At 33.9% G+C, this 16,998-nt stretch overlaps 1 protein-coding gene across 2 annotated transcripts in view; it reads left to right on the top strand.

The window, feature by feature from the left end:
- Positions 1 to 16,998, top strand: part of LRP12 (LDL receptor related protein 12) — a 74,476-nt gene that overhangs the window by 25,327 nt on the left and 32,151 nt on the right. Inside the window, exon 2 of one of the 2 annotated variants that reach the window (XM_040494227.1) lies at positions 10,585 to 10,641. The exons of the other annotated variant lie outside the window; for it this stretch is intronic. Within the exon in view, the coding sequence (XP_040350161.1) occupies positions 10,585 to 10,641 (57 nt within the window). The remainder of the gene's footprint in view (positions 1 to 10,584; positions 10,642 to 16,998) is intronic. 2 annotated transcript variants of the gene reach the window in all.

Below are 16,998 nucleotides of genomic sequence, written 5' to 3'. Positions count from 1 at the left end.
CGTGCTCTGTCTCTCTCAAAAACTAAATAAACATAAAAAAAATTTCTTTAAAGAATAAAATCTTAAAAAAATAGCGTGAAAAAGAATAAAATACTTAAGGATAAACTTAACAAAATGCAAATCTTATACTCTGCAACTACAAATTATTGTGGCAAGAAATTAAAGATGTCCCAAATAAATGAAAAGTTATCCTTTTTTTATGTACTGATGTAATATTTATTAAGAATTAGTGGTGTTGATACTTCCCAAGTTGATGTACAGATTTCACACAGTCCCTATCAAAATCTCAATTCTCTTTGAAGGAATTGACAGACTGATCCTAAAATTCATATGGAAAAATAAGGAATCCAGAATAATAAAAATCTTAATGAGGAAGACCAATTTGGAAGATCCGTGTTTCCTGATTTCAAAACTTACTGCAAAGCTACCAAATGAAGACAGCGTGATACTGGCATAGGAATAGATAGATCAGTGAATAGAATTGAGATTCCAGAAATAAACACTTACATTTATAGTCCGTTGATTTTCAGCAAGAGTGCCAGGATAATTCATTAGGGAAAGAATAGTCTTTCCATCAAATTGAGATGAGACAACTGGTTAACAATATGCAAAAGAGTGAAATTTGACCCTTCCCTCAACTGCATACAACATTTAACTCCAAATGGACAGAGACCAAATGTAAGTGCTAAAACTATAAAACTTTTAGAAGATAACATAGGAGTAAATCTTCATGACCTTGGGTTAGGAAATGATTCTTAGATATGACAGCAGAGCAGAAGCAACAAAATTAAAAATAGTTGAATTGGACGGGCTCAAATCAAAAACTGTGCTTCAAAGGACACCATCAAGAAAGGGAAGAGTCAAACTATAGGATGGGAGAAAATATTTGCAAGTCGTATATCTGATAAGAGGTTCATATCCACGATATATAAAGATCAAAGAACTGTTACAACTCAACAACGATAAAAAGACAGATCCAGTCAATTATGATATAGATATTTCTCCACCAAAGAATATGCAAAAAAAGTAAACACACAAGAAGAACCTCAACATCATTTCTCTAAATTAGGGAAATGCAAATCTAAACCACAGTGATACCACTTCATGCCGATGAGGATACCTAATAAATGAAAAGATAGACTATAACAAGTGTTGGTGAAGATATAGAGAAATTAGAACTCTTACACATTGCTGGTAGGGGTGTAAAATTGCACAGCCATTTGGAAAACAGTTTGGCATTTCCTCTTAAAGGTAAATGTAAGGCTACCAAAAGACCAAGCAATTCTACTCTGTATATACTCAGGAGAGCTAAAAACATATGCACACAAAAACTTGTACACAAATATTGATAGCTGGATTATTCACAAAAAGTGCAAACAACCCAAATGTTTGTCAACTGACCAGTGGATGGGTAAGCAAAATGTGGTTTATCCCTTCAATGGAATTCTGTTTGACCACAAAAAGGAGTGAAGTACTGATTCATGGTGCAACATGCATGAACCATGAAAACATTAAACTTGGTGAAAGAAACCAGACACATAAAATCACATATTCTGTGACCCCATTTATATTAAATGACCAGAATAGGCAAACCCATAGAGATAGAGACAAATTAGTTGTTGTTAGGGGCTAGAAGAGGACACAAAGAAATAACTGCCAGGGGAGGGTGGGTGATGGATATTGAGGAGGGCACCTTTTGGGATGAGCACTGGGTGTTGTATGGAAACCAATTTGACAATAAACTTCATATATTGAAAAAATAAAAATAAAATACAGGCAGAAAAAAAAGAAATAACTGCTAATTGGTATAAGCTTCCTTTTGGGGGTGATAAAAACATTCAGCCATGAGATAATGGTAATGGTTGCACAATTTTTGAACATTGTAAAAACCACTAGATTGTATACTTTAAAAAGATGAATTTTACGGTGAAGTATATCTCAATCTGTTATAAGAAGTATAGGTGTATAATTTCTTCCCGTTTTTTTCCTGGAGTTCTGAATCCCTTCATATTTTCGTATTTACTCTTGTGACCCACAGGGGTCACAGTTTGGAACCTTTGAACTCCTATACTTTAGTGTTCCTTTCTGGTGTAAATTGTGACTTCCTACATCAGTGATTCAAGCTATTTTAGAATAAAGAAAATTATTTCCATGAACAGTGTTGCTGAGCATCTCAACAGTAGGATTCATAATTATCTAGCATCTTCTTTAAGGGATTGATTCATTCTCTGAATACTGAGAATGTGTATTTGTTTAGTATTTTTAGTTTGAGTAATAGTTCATTGTCATCATACCCTTATTTGAAGACATTTTAAATATAAAATCTTACTAATATAGTACCGTAGGAAGTTTATAAATAAAAACATTGAGTTTACAAATGTCTGTTAAGGATGTGGTTTGAAAATTATGAAGTACATTTTTATAAAAAGTAATGTTATAAATAATTATTTTACATTTATTTTTTTAAATTGTTTTTTAAGGTTTATTCATTTTTCAGAGACAGAGAGAGACAAAGCGTGTGTGGGGAGGGGCAGAGAGAGAGACGGAGACACAGAATCTGAAACAGGCTCCAAGCTCGAGCTGTCAGCACAGAGCCCCACGCAGGGCTTGAACTCACAAACCGCGAGATCATGACCTGAGCTGAAGTCCGACGCTTAACCAACTGAGCCACCCAGGCGCCCCAATTATTACTATTATTTTAAGTGGCAGATAGGTTTAGGCCAGTTCATAAAAGTCTATAAAATACATAATGAATGGCTGTAATTCAGATTGAAATAATACTTTCAAAATACCAGTAATTAAATAAAGCAGGAAAAATAACTCTATCTCCCAGGGGTTACTTAACTTTTTTTTCCATGAAACATCTCATTATAGGTATTTGTTAAACAGAATGGAACCTCTCTTCAGAAGAATGTACTGAATTTTTCATACACTTTCAAGGGATTCACAAACAGTTCAGCAAACCTTTGGGAAAAGTGTGTGTATTAGTCTACTTGGGCTTCCATAACAAAATACCACAGACTGGGTGGCTTAAACAATACAAATTTATTTTCTCACAGTTCTGGAAGACTAGAAGCCCAAGATCAAGGTGACATCAGTGTTGGTTTCTGATGAGATTTAATTTCATTCCTGGCTTGCAGTGCCCTCATATGACGTTTTCTGTGCACAGATGGAGAGAGATTTCTTACACCTCTTAGAGAAACCAGTGTTATTAGATTAGGTCCCCACTTTATGACTTCTTATAACCATAACTATCCCCCTTGTCACATGGGGATTGGGGTTTAACATATGAATCTTAGGTGACACAATTCAATTTAAAACAGTGTGCTAGTCTGTACCTTACTTTGACCAGACCAAAAGACGTAATATGTTGTAATAGCTTAAGAAAAAAGAGGAGCACGGGGCTGGCTCAGTCAGTACAGCATGTAACTCTTGGTCTTGAGGTTGTGAGTTTGAGCCCCATGTTAGCAGTAGAGTTTACTGTAAAGAAAAAAGATGGGATTGAGTACAGTCAGAGAGCTTAACACCTAAAGATTCAGAAGTAATTAAAAAATATTAATATGCCTTCACAACATTGAAATCTGGAAAGAGAGATAGTCCAGAGAGGTTATTAAGATCTCAGAAATAATTTCTGGTTATTAAAATTCCAAACGCAAAAGGAATGAATGGTGAAGAAATCTAAAGAAATTAAGTGGTTGCTCAATGGCTTCAGACTAATTAACATATTCCCAAGATAGAAAGGATATTTAACCAAGAATAGATTATAAATATTAGTAATGTAGAGAAAATTCAAGATTGAGTTGAACAAAAAACCAAGAATGGCAAAATGATCTTTGAAACATTTGTGAAATAAAGAATAACACAAAGATATAGAGAACTATTGCTTGGATAGATAGTTGATACTGGTAATGTTTATGTCCCTTCTATCAAAATGTGCTTTTCAAACTGAAAGGATAAGAGTAACCATTTTTGAAAAGCTTCTTGAAGGACAGAGGTGCAAAGATTATAGGAGTTGATTCAAGTATTATGAATAACTTCAAGAATCCTGACTTAGATACTAAAATAATTCCAAGAAAAGAGAGAAGAAAGGTCAGAAGACTGGAAGAGGAAATGCAATTTTGATTTTCCAAACCAGGGAGTGAGAAGCATTAGAATTCCATAAACCAACAATACCAGTAGTATACCCTAGGGCAGATGATGAATAGAGAATAGAAGAAATAGGAGAATATAGAAGAACATGTAGGAGAGGAAATAAATCTATAAGTTATATGGATTTGGTAAGAAGAAGGTTGGAGAAACTATTTCCTTTTCTGATTGATAATCACACTAGTAGAAATGTTGGAGGCAAATGTATGTTAACTTCTACAAGGGTCCAACAAATTGTCTTACAGCCTTTGAGCAATTCAGAAAAATTTGATCTGGATACTAGAACAATGAACTTGGGTTGTCCTTCAATGTAGCAGGGTCCAGAAAATCTCTAGGCAGAAAGCTAGTGCTATAATAGAACTCATCTTAATTTGTTTTCCTTTTCTCAGAGATCATAGTCTTATGTTGCCTGTTGTCCAGGTGTCTGAATTTTTTTCACATGTTTTATCCACCTTTTTTTGGTTGTTACAGCAGATTTACTGATCCATTACCAATTGCTCTGTCATGAGGAACAGCAGGAGTTCTGTGTCTGAGTTTTTAAATATCTTTTTTTGTTGCTACTAAAAATGGGTCTCTATTTTCTGACTGGCTGTTGTTTGTATTTACAAAGGCTTTTGATCTCTCTATGCTTATTTTATATCCTGCTACTTTCTAATTTTTCATATTTAAATTATTTCTCTGTTGACTGCTTTGGGTTTTCCAAAAAGATACACAATTATATCATCTACAGATAGATGCAGTTTTACGTCCTTTTATGTTTGTAACTATTTTTCTTGTTTAATTGCATTAGCTAATAGTAATAACTATAGCGGGCACCCCTGTCTTCCATTTCCATTTTTGGCAGAGAAAGAAGTCTCTAGCGCTTCCCACTTGAATAAGAAGCTTGCCAATTTTATTTTGTTTTTGTACGTTTGTTTCTGTTTCACATGTTTTTGTTTTTTTTTTAAATCATTTTCTCAATAGATTGTCAACTCTTTGGGGCAGGGACTATGCCTCTTATGTACTGACCTACCATTCTTTTATTTGAACAGATATGGTCTAAGTATTTCTTATGCATTATGTTCTGTGCTAGTCACTTGGCAAAACAAAACAAACCTAGCTATGTCCCATCACCATATCACACCACCTCCCCCCGAACCCTGCTGCCAAGGTTAAGATATGATGGGAAATACAGAAATTACGCAGAAAACACAAGTGTGGGAAATTTTCAGAAAGTGACAGTATTAAAAACTATAGGAGCCTATAGCAGAATGACCTAACCTAGTACAGGAACATCAGGTGATACGTCCCTAAAGAAATAATATTAAAGGAAAGTCTAAAGAGAAGAGACAGCTGACACTTTTCTAAGAGAAATCCAGTATTTCTGAACAGAAGAAAAAAGAGTGGATCACAAGAGATGAAGCTTTTGCAGTAGTTAGATAGAACTGGACTGTGGAGAGTTTAGTAAACCCTATTAGGATTTTGGATTTTTTCCTTTAATATGGTAGCAAAATAGGAATGATGTTTGCTTTTGTGTGTATACATATATGTATTTATGTTTGATAACTGCTCTCAGTGCACATAGAAAGTGAAATTGTAGGATGCTGAGTAGTATATAAGTTACTTGTAAATGCTGCTCATTAAATTTTAAACCAGTGACTTTCCAACATACAAACTGGAATTGCTGTGGCAGGCGGGTTTTAACTCTGAAAGCTAAGTACTATTTTTTTGTAAACAAGAAATACATTCATTCTGAATTCTTTTTAAAAAGTTAAGGAACACAAACTTCTTAGTGTCTGGATTTGAATTTTCAATTCATCCAATTACTAGCTTTTTGAAAGAATTACTAAATTGCTAGAAGCTTTGGTTTTCTCATCTCTAAAAGGAAGTATTGTTTTAAGGATGAGCTGAGGGAAGGCTTGTAAAGCACTTAGGATTTGGCTGGCACATATCTGTCAAATCTTAGCTCTATTTATTAGCTATTCTTTAAGAACTTCAGTTCTTAAATATAAGCACAAATAAACAGAAAATTACAAAGCAATAAGGATGCAGACCGTATATTTAGGCATTCTCTTAATGATGACATCCTGCTTATTCAGGTGAGGAAAACACATCTTAGGAGAAGTAGTTTATTTAAGGTTCATGACTAAATAAATAGTAGAGTTGGGGATGATTCCGGGGAGTCTGGTTCCACAGCTCCAACTCACCTCCTTATGTGGCCTCTTTTCTAAAGCAGGATCACTTTTGGAAGATTCTTTCTCTTTCATTTGACTGCAGTAAAAAACTACAAAACCATGTTTCGTTTTGGAAAGAAAAATAATAAATAGAGGAGATTGATAACTTTGGTATTTGGTTAGTGGGACTAAAAACAATCTAAGCCATAATACATTATTTCCTGATTTAGGTGATAATAACTTTTTCCTGCTTGAAAACTCTTTATTAGGAGTTAGCTGATCCATTAATTAATTAGCTATTAATGTACAGTTATAGAAGTAATGATTTATCAGACCCTGTGTTTTTCTAGTACATGTTATCTCTAAAAGGGACTACTGTGAGAACATCTAGCATGGCTGCATTTGAACACTGGTTATAGTGAGAAGATAGCATATGTACATTCTTCTATGTGTGGAGTTTTCTTCTCTTGGGGACTGATGAGGGGCATTAGGGAGAGTGCAGTTTGATTTGTGGGAGCTGTCTGCTTATAATATCGAAATAATTGTGTTACATAACTGTCATCTTTGTAAAAATACTTTTGTAGGATGGCAGTATATGTAAAGTAGCTCACTTACTTCTAGTGTTAATTATAAGAAAGGGGGGGGGGGTGAGGATCTCTTTTGCATGGCTGGTGGGAATGCAAACTGGTGCAGCCACTCTGGAAAACAGTGTGGAGGTTCCTCAAAAAATTAAAAATAGAACTTCCCTACGACCCAGCAATCGTATTACTAGGTATTTATTCAAGGGATACAGGTGTGCTGTTTCAAAGGGACACATGCACCCCAGTGTTTATAGCAGCACTATCAACAATAGCCAAAGTATGGAAAGAGCCCAAATGTCCATCGATGGATGAATGGATAAAGTGTAGTCTGTGTGTGTGTACACACACACACACACACACACACACACACACACACAATGGAGTATTACTTGGCAATCAAAAAGAATGAAATCTTGCCATTTGCAACCACGTGGATGAAACTAGAGGGTATTGTGCTAAGCGAAATTAGTTAGAAAGAGACAAATATCATGTGACTTCACTCATATGAGGGATTTAAGATACAAAACAATGAACATAATGGAAGGGAAGCAAAAAATATATAAAAACAGGGAGCGGGACAAAACATAAGAGACTCAAATATAAAGAACAAGCAGAGGGTTGCTGGAGGGGTTGTGGGAGGGGGGATGGGCTGAATAGGTAAAGGGCATTAGGAATCTACTCCCGAAATCATTGTTGCACTATATGCTAATTGGGTGTAAATTAAAAAGTTAAGTTAATTAGTGAATTAAAAAATTTAAAAAGAAAAAGAAAGGGGAGGAGCCACCTGGGTGGCTCAGTCAGTTGAACATCTGACTTTTGATTTTAGCTCAGGTCATGATCTCAGAGTCCTGGGACCAAGCCCCACATGGGGCTCCACACTCAGCGTGGAACCTGCTCAAGATTCTATTTCCCTCTGCCCCTCTCCCCTGCTTGCCCTCTCTGAAATAAAATATAAAATTAAATTAATTAAATTAAATTAAGTTATTTATGTTAACAGAAATAATCATTGATTTTTTTTAACTTCTAAATAGGATTTTTTTTAAGGTAGAGTAAATGTATGAGAAATTAGCAGTGTCATGTTTTATGTTTTCAGATATTGTTTATCAGTTTTAAAATCATTAATGTTTATGAAATTAAAATATTTTATAATATTTCAAAATATTTATCAGACTTCCATTTATTTACAAAGGTGGGAAATGAACTATAATCTCTTCACCTGTGTTTTTAGGAATACTCCTAAAATTTTTAAAGAAATCCACACCTGTTATAACAAATTCAGTCAATGCTGAAGGATAGAAACCGTGTCTTCCTCCTTAATTCCAGTCCCAGGGGTTTTCTTCCACAATTTATATATACCCGTAGACTCTTTAACATATATATATAAGTATATATACATATGTATATCATATGCTTATGTAAATATATACATTTAGCTCTGCATACATCATTTTTAGTTAAAATTAGATCATATTTCTAATCAGATCATATTTTAATCTTATTCTGAAACATGTAACTTAATGTGCATATCTTTCCAAGTTAGTACATATAGAATTCATTCAGTTTATTGAATATTTTATTATAAGGTTATATTAGTTTATTCATTTGCATACTGATAGAGATTTAAATTCTTTTTTTTTTTTCTATTTTAGAGAAGTTTACTAAGCATTTTGAGATAGGTATTATCTTCTCTATTGTAGAGATGAAATTAAGACACAAGAAGGTTAGGTAACTTGGCCTAAATTGCACAGCAAGTAAGTAGAGCTGGTGTTAGAATCCTGGCAATCCAGTTCAGAATCCAGTCTTAAATACTACATTATGTTACTCTTTTCTTTCTGCCTTAGTCTACCTACCGAATTGAGGGGGGAAAAAGTCAATGTATGAAATATATTTAATATGAAAACTCTCCTGAGGATAATTTAATATGCTACTTTAAGGATATTGGAAACCTAGGGTCACAGATTACACAGTTATAATTTGTGGTTGTTTCTAATATACAAGTAGAAGGTTTGAACCAGTGCTACTCAAATGTTAATTTACATAAAAATCTCTGGGAGTGGGGAGCATCTTGTTAAAATGTACCTTCTGATTCAGTAATCTGGGGTGGGGCCTGAGCCTACATTTCTAGTAAGTTCCTGGTGACGCCCGTACTGCTGACCTGTTTGTGAGTAGCAAAACTTTAGGCAATTTATACAGACCTTTGGCAAATCGTATTGATTTTATTGATTCAGTTTTTACATCATTTTATTTATGGTACCTATTTTTATAAGTTATAAGTGTTAAATAGGTGGGGGTTTCTAGTTTCAATTCTATGTAGCATTTAACATTGCTGAAAATAAATCGTGGTTTCTGTAGTATTAATGTACAATACTTAAATAACTATAATCAGATTTATTTATGTACTAAATACAGCTTACACACCTTTGTCTCCATTTCCATTGTATCATTTTTAATGGAGGGAAACATTTATTTTCATTTTGAAGGCTATCGCTGTAGTTGAGCTGAAAGGTTGTTTTCTGACTATTATTTTCTTCTTTGATAATAGCATATTTTACACAATTACAAAAGTGAATACTTGTTCAGTGCTATGCGCCACACAATGTATCAAGTGCTTAATTGGCATGATTTGACTTCATCATCATGACCTCTCTCATTTATTCATTCATCAGCTCTTCGAGCACCTGCTCTATTCCAGGAACTGTGCATGCGATGGTGAGCCAAATAAGCAGATTCTGCTCTCCCAGAGCCTAGTATATTGCAGGGTGCTATACAATAATCAGGCAATCACAGGAATGTGATGGTTGTGAAAGACAAGTTGTTAATTACCATGCTTGCTATTGTCTCTACTCTTTTCAACCGTCAGAGAGAATTCTAGTTTAGCCCTCTAACCTTCTCCCACCTAGCTTCCTCCTCTACCCCACTGCAAGAATTCTTTCTTCTTACAGCTGGATTCCTGAGCTGTTGTGATGCCAAATCGACCTAATGATTAGAGAGAGACTAAACTTTACAAGTAAAGATGAGCAGTAGGTACAAGAAAAAAAAAGAATACCTGAAGGGACACTGTTCACATTAATTGAAGGAGTAAATATCCTCAGCACTTTAAATGGGAGTTTGAGGTGACCCTCAGTAACTTATTTCAGTTATTTTAATGCTTCCATGTGCCCAACTTTGTGGTAAGAAGTGCAGGAAATCAGCAGATACCAAAATAGGGTGTAATGCTGTCCCTACCCTTAGAACCATTAGAATTGTTGATGAGAAGAGGTTGAAAGATTTAGAAGACAAGGCAAGAAAGACATTATTATTTTTTAAGTGCCAACATGTATGACCATTAAGCAGTAAGTGCATTGTGGACTAATTGAGCATGCTCTTGGTGGGATGCTGTTTTGAAGAAGTATGTGATTCTCTTTTCTAATAGTAGTTCTGAGTTCTCTTTTGATAGAATTTTTTTCCTGATATTAATCAGATCTATAAATTTGATCTTCATGTATATAATACCACATTGTTGTGATTTCCAAAATGTTCTGTTATCCCTACTACGGTTATAATTTGGGGCTTCATTGTATTGTTTTGAAGATTATCATAAGAGATTTTAGTTCCTGAACACTACAAGTAGCTCTATGTAGTTGTATTTCTTTTAACGGTAGAATCCGAAAAAAACTTTATAAATTTTATCTTGGAAATTAGTTTATTATTGTGTTTAATTTTAGGAAATGGTGCTCTTGCAGAACATTCTGAAAATGTGCATATTTCAGGAGTGTCAACTGGTAAGTCATTTTTTTGTAATGTTTAAATTTCATGCATGACTTATATGGTAAATATTGAAAGCCACCTGGTATCTTACAAAGTGATATTTGGCTATAAAAATTATTACTGCTTTTTGCAGCATGTAATAAGGAATGAAGTAACTGGAACATGGAGAAATTCTCATAAGATAAAGTTGATACTTGCATGCCCCTGGATTGATTATACTCTTCCATACAGACGGCATAATTATTTTTTCTTATAAACATTAAACCAAAAAAAGTTAGCTCGACTTGCATTAGTATTTTCTTTCCATACAAAGTTACATGAAATGAAATTTATTAAAATGTAATTTTGAGTCTGTTTCTAGTATTAGAGCCTTAGAAAAGCATTTTTCTTTATTTTTTTATTTGAGTTACTGCTATGCATAAAATTGTTGTTCTTAAGTGCACAATTTATGTTCTTAAAAAGCAACCCAACAGCATATTTGTATCTGTGAAATTCAGAAACTTGTTGAAGCAAATGCACTTTTTCCCATTCATCTAAGCTTTTATAACTTAATAATTACATAAAGGTCTATTACTATTATAGTTTTCGTTCTTAACATGATTTCCACAGCCTTGTTTTCTTTTTTGCTGTGTCAACTGTAATTACTTAGGAGAGCAAAATCTTTTATTGTTGCATTTAGTGAAATAGAATTTCTTACCATTGTATTAATTATATTATTATTTCCTTTTAGTCTTGATAAGTTTTATGTGGTTAAAAAAAATTATACTTTGTGTATTTATCAATCTACTGATTGATTTCCTCATGTCATCTTGTCCTTTGGTTATTTTTTCCTCAGATGAAGTAAAACAGACAGTTTTCTCTTTGGTTTTATGTCTGATTTTGTATTCGAAAACTTAGTAGACTTAGGAGCTCTAAGAGTTAGTTTGCAGAGCCAAATGCATTGACAAGTGTGGTTTTCTGAAAAATGGAAGTGAGTGCCTTAGTTTGTTTCACTGTTCTCTTGTCTTTGAGTTCTGTATGATTTTCTACACATCAAGCAAAAATAAACTTATTTAAAAAATGACTTTGATTTTGTCCCTTTTTCTATTTTGAATAGCTAATGAGAATTACGATTATTTTTCCAAAACATTGAGGACCATGTTAATCTGCCCGGGCTATCATAACAAAATACACAGACTGAATGGCCTATGTAACAGATATATTTATTTTTGCATAATTCCAGATGTTATAAGTTTAAGAGCAAGGAGCTAGCAGGGTTAGTTTCTGGTGAGATCTCTCTTCCTAGTTTACAAATGGCCACCTTCTTGCTGTGTCCTCTCATGGCATTTCATCTGTGTTCAGGGAGGTCCCTAGTGTCTCTTCCTTTTCTTATAAGGACCCTAAGTCCTATAGGATTACATCCCACCCTTATGGCCTCATTTAACTTCATTTTACCTCCTGAAAGACTCTATTTCCAAATACAGACAAATTGTGCTTAAACAAATGAGTTTGACGGGGGACCCAATGCAGTCCATAACAAGGACTTCAAAGAATTTTTTTTTATGTAGGTTCTAGCTACTGATATTTATTGTATTTGAAATTAAAACTGAGAAATTATTTTAAAATGCATTAATTTATTTTCAAATAATAGTAATGAATCTATTGCATGTTTACATTAATAAAATAATTCTATAAAAAATGAATTTTCAAGACAAACATCAGTAAGAATTTATAATTTTGTAGTCTTTAAAGAATAGCTTAAGGGAATATAGCTGGATTTTTAGATGTGTAGAAAAAGATCTGTAGAAAAGACTGCCTTCAGTCTTTTAGTATGTTATTTTGTTTGACATATATGAAGACAGTCCAGTCTCACACTGATGTGTAATTGGTAAAAGGAGGAGTGTTTTTAACAGCCTTGTCAGATAATTTTGAATATTCTTCTTTGCTATTATACCAAAATTCAACAATTTGTAGTTCAAAGGTAGTTTCAAGTGGAATCTGAAACCATTGTAGTGAACTTTTTATTCTCTGTTACAGAAAAACCCAGTTGTCCTTTCTTGCCCTTGGGATGGGATTTTCTTTTACCATGCATTATTTTGTAATATGCAGTAGTAATTTACAAAATAATTGTTTTCTGAGTTTTGCAGATTCATATGGAGTATGAGAGCTATGGAAATTTCGACAGATTTAGTATTAGGCTCAGAATTTTGCTTCATTTCATCAAGATTAGATTCTACTTCATAATTTTTATGTTTGCTTGAAATTAGACTACGAAGCCACTAAGCTTTGATGTTTGTTGGACATCAAAATTACCCTTAAATAGATTCCTATTTGAAAAAAAAAATCAGCTTAAAAATTCAGCACTTAGAATATGTAGTTTTGCATATATTAATTTTGTTTATTTTCTTTTTATCTTGTTTATTTTCTACTTCTGTATTTCAGACATATATTTAGAAATGTGTATTCTTTTGCTGGGGCTGTCATAACTAAGTACCATAAACTAGGTGACTTGATAGGTTTATTTTCTCACAAATCTGGAGGCTAAAATCTGAGATCAGTGTGTTGATAGAGTTGGTTTCTTCTGAGGCCTCTCTCTTTGGCTTGCAGGTGTCCATCTTCTCCATGGATCTTCACATGGTCTTTCCTCTGTGTATCTGTGTGCTAATCTCTTCTTATAAAGGCACCAGTCATAGTGGGGCCTGGGTGGCTCAGTCAGTTGAGCATCCGACTTCGGCTCAGGTCATGGTCTCACACTCTGTGAGTTCAAGCCCCGCATCAGGCTCTGTGCTGACAGCTCAGACCCTGGAGCCTGTTTCAGATTCTGTGTCTCCCTTTCTCTCTGACCCTCCCCTGTTCATGCTCTGTCTCTCTCAGTCTCAAAAATAAATAAATGTTAAAAAAATTTTTTTAAATAAATAAATAAATAAATAAAGGCACCAGTCATATTGGACCAGTCATGAGAGCCTACCCATATGACCTCATTTTAATTTAATTACCTCTTTAAAGATTCTATCTCCAAACCCAGTCACATTCTGAGGTACCAGAGGTTAGGACTTTAACATAGGAGTCTGGGGAGGGTGACACAATTCAGCCGATAGCAAAATGTGTATTTTAATGAAATGTTTATGCATCAAATTTATACATCAATAAAATGCTTAATTTCAGAGGTCAGTGAAACCTTATTAATGGTTTATTGTTTTTCCTGAAGGCTGTTCTTATAAAATCTTTCTTCTATGTAAAAAGAATAATATGAAATCTATTCCAGTTATCCCATTAAAAATATAAATGGATGCTGTCTCAAAAGGTGCCCTCAGATACAGATTCATTGTGGTTTTGCTTTGGCCAGTGTGCAGCTATAGAAGATGTAATACTTGGTATTACATCTCTGAATTCTGTGCATCTCTAGGTGAAATGAGAGCTCCTTCAGCACTGGTCTAAATGGAGAACTAGCCTTCGGAAGAATCTCTAAATGTAGGACTCGCTTCCTCTTGAGACCAGCAAGCAGCAGAAGCGGCTTCTGCTTCATCCCTGCTCTCATATTACCTCTGCTACTCTCTTTGATGGTGCTCCATGCTCTTGTCCAGTCTAGTTCTGTGCTTTTTTGGAAATTCTACTGACAGTTTTAGAAATAATTTTAATTTGCCTACAGTTAGTGTTTCCACGTAGTTAATTGTCCAAATCAGAACACTTTCAAAGTGAAAAGTAACACTATTTTTATTATTCTAGTACTACAGACAAAACCAGGACTGTCCCAGACTGTGCAGTATATAAGGTCACTCTATGTGTGGGGCACCTGGGTGGCTCAGTCTGTTAAGCATCCTACTGTTGATTTCGGCTCAGGTTATGATCTCATGGTTAGTGAGATCAAGCCCCATGTTGGGCTCTGGGCTGACAGTGTGGAGCCTGCTTGGGATTCTCTCTCCCTCTCTCTCTGCCCCTTCTTTCCCCCGCTTGCTCTCTCTTTCTCTCTCAAAATAAACAGCTTTTTTAAAAGTCACCCTATGTGTAATGAATTAAGTTTCATTTAACATGTATTAAAGCTCCTGTGGACCTTGTGCCAAGAAGGGTGAGAATAAGAAATGAGTAAAACATTCTTATCTCAAGGAACTTATTTTAATGAAGGAAGTAGATATGTGCGAAATGCACCTGTAATGTTGTATTAATGTAGTATCCTATAGTGAATAATAAGCATATTAATTGAGAAAATGAGTTTATGAAAGACCTATTTACAATATGTAGTGAGTAGTAAATGACAGTATTTTTCATATTTCATTATGAATAGCACTAAGTACTTTATTTTATCTTATTAATATGAATTTTGAGAATTCATATGAATTATAGGAATGATTTAATTTCTGATTGACAGTGTATTTTTGGTTCTTAGGCTTCAGGATAATTTGTTTCTATTTCCAATAATTCTATTCATTTTTGTCTTCCTCCTCCTCAAATCTTTGCCCAGAGAGAGAAGTCTTTGTCCTTTTGCTGGTTCTTACAAGTATTGGCATAAGAAAACATAAATTATCAAAAAGTATATATCAGATGATTTTAAAATGGGGAAGCATTACTGGATAAAATTTTATTTTCTATACATGTTTTATTTAGAACTTTTCATGGTCCAGAATTTTAAATCTGCTTTCATATATACAATAGAGGAAGGAGAAAGGCAAATGGTATTTTTGTAAATCTAATAATATGTGAAAATCATGAAATTATATCATATGAACTGTCAAATAATTTAATTGTATATGTTGATAGAGTAGAAATACTATTTCAGTGTTCTTTTTAAAAAATGTGTAAATCAAATGTCTCCTGTTCTCCTTTAAATGTCTAAATCTTTAAAACAGCTAACTTAACTGCTCATTTGCATAGAATGAGACATTTCTTAGGTGAGATTGATTAACAACAAGATCTTTACCTAAGTTAAACCAGTCTATTTGACTTTTTTTTTTTTTTCAACGTTTATTTATTTTTGGGACAGAGAGAGACAGAGCATGAACGGGGGAGGGGCAGAGAGAAAGGGAGACACAGAATCGGAAACAGGCTCCAGGCTCTGAGCCATCAGCCCAGAGCCCGACGCGGGGCTCGAACTCACGGATCGCGAGATCGTGACCTGGCTGAAGTCGGACGCTTAACCGACTGCGCCACCCAGGCGCCCCTCTATTTGACTTTTTAAATTTACCTACTTTAAACTTTATGATCTGTGATATTTATTTCAATCAGAATAATTCTACAAATAATTTGGTTATGCCCTCCCTATTCTTAATTACTTCCAAATCAAGGTTTTTACTTGTTTTCATAAATTTTACTTACTCATTATGCAAGGTTCATCAAACATTTAGAAAAACATGGAAAAAGAGCAAGAAGATTAAAAAAGTCACCCATTAACTCTACTTATTAGTATAATTAATAATAGTATTTTATTTCATCTGTCCTTTTTCTGTACATATATTAAAAATAATTGTATATGCATTTGAATTATAACTAATTTTGTCTCTTGTCCTTTCTGTTGAACATTTTATAGAATACATTTTTTCATAACCATTATTTTAATACCTGTATAAAATTCCCTTCAGTGGCTATGTTGTAATGTTCTTAAACATATCGGTGGATTGTTTCCAGTGGTTTTTTCCTAGTCTGGGTCATGGTGCAAGCCTTTTCTTTTTTCTAAGACTTTTTTTAGCATAGATTTCTAGAAGTGGGATTAGTGTATTAAAGGTCATAAATAATTTAATTTAGAAACTTTTTGACAGATTTCTTTCAAAAAGGACAATACCAGTTTACACAGCTGTCTGCAGTGTATGAGAACACTTGTCTTGGGTGTGATCATGTTTTTCTCTTTAAACTTTTTTCTTATCGTATTTCTTTTAAAGTCCCAACCTTTTATTTTCCCCAGACTGTTCAGAAATGTAATTGTTTACTTCTCTTTTTGATTCATGGCTGAGAGTTGTGGCATTGCATAGAATGAGAGAATGAGATTGGCTTTCTTTTATAGTTAGGCAAAACTACCCTGAATTTTAAAGAAGATATTCTGGTTGCTAATAGGAACAGATGTTGGATCTTGCTGCTTTCTCAAATAGAACGTTTTTACATATGAGGATTAACACATTATTCCCAAGTCACTAGTGATACAGCTTCTAAATGCCTACCTTGTAACACCGGTAGCTGAGGTTAGCTTTGTCTTGAGTCTACTTTACATTTAACTTGGATTTTTTTTTGTCTTGCATTTCTGGGAGCTGAGAAAGAGAATATCTACTTAGGAAATTTCTTTTTTAAGCCTTGTTCATGTTAACTGAATTACCAGAGTATATAAAATAGACTTCAAATATTTTTTTTAACATTTTTAGAAAATTTTTATTTATTTTTTTAATTTATATCCAAGTTAGCATATAGTG

This window comes from Herpailurus yagouaroundi, unplaced genomic scaffold (assembly GCF_014898765.1).
Source record: "Herpailurus yagouaroundi ecotype Mexico unplaced genomic scaffold, PumYag 186, whole genome shotgun sequence".
NCBI lineage: Eukaryota > Metazoa > Chordata > Mammalia > Carnivora > Felidae > Herpailurus > Herpailurus yagouaroundi.
The sequence above is the reverse complement of the archived record's forward strand: the minus strand, read 5'-3'. Positions and strand labels throughout refer to the sequence as shown.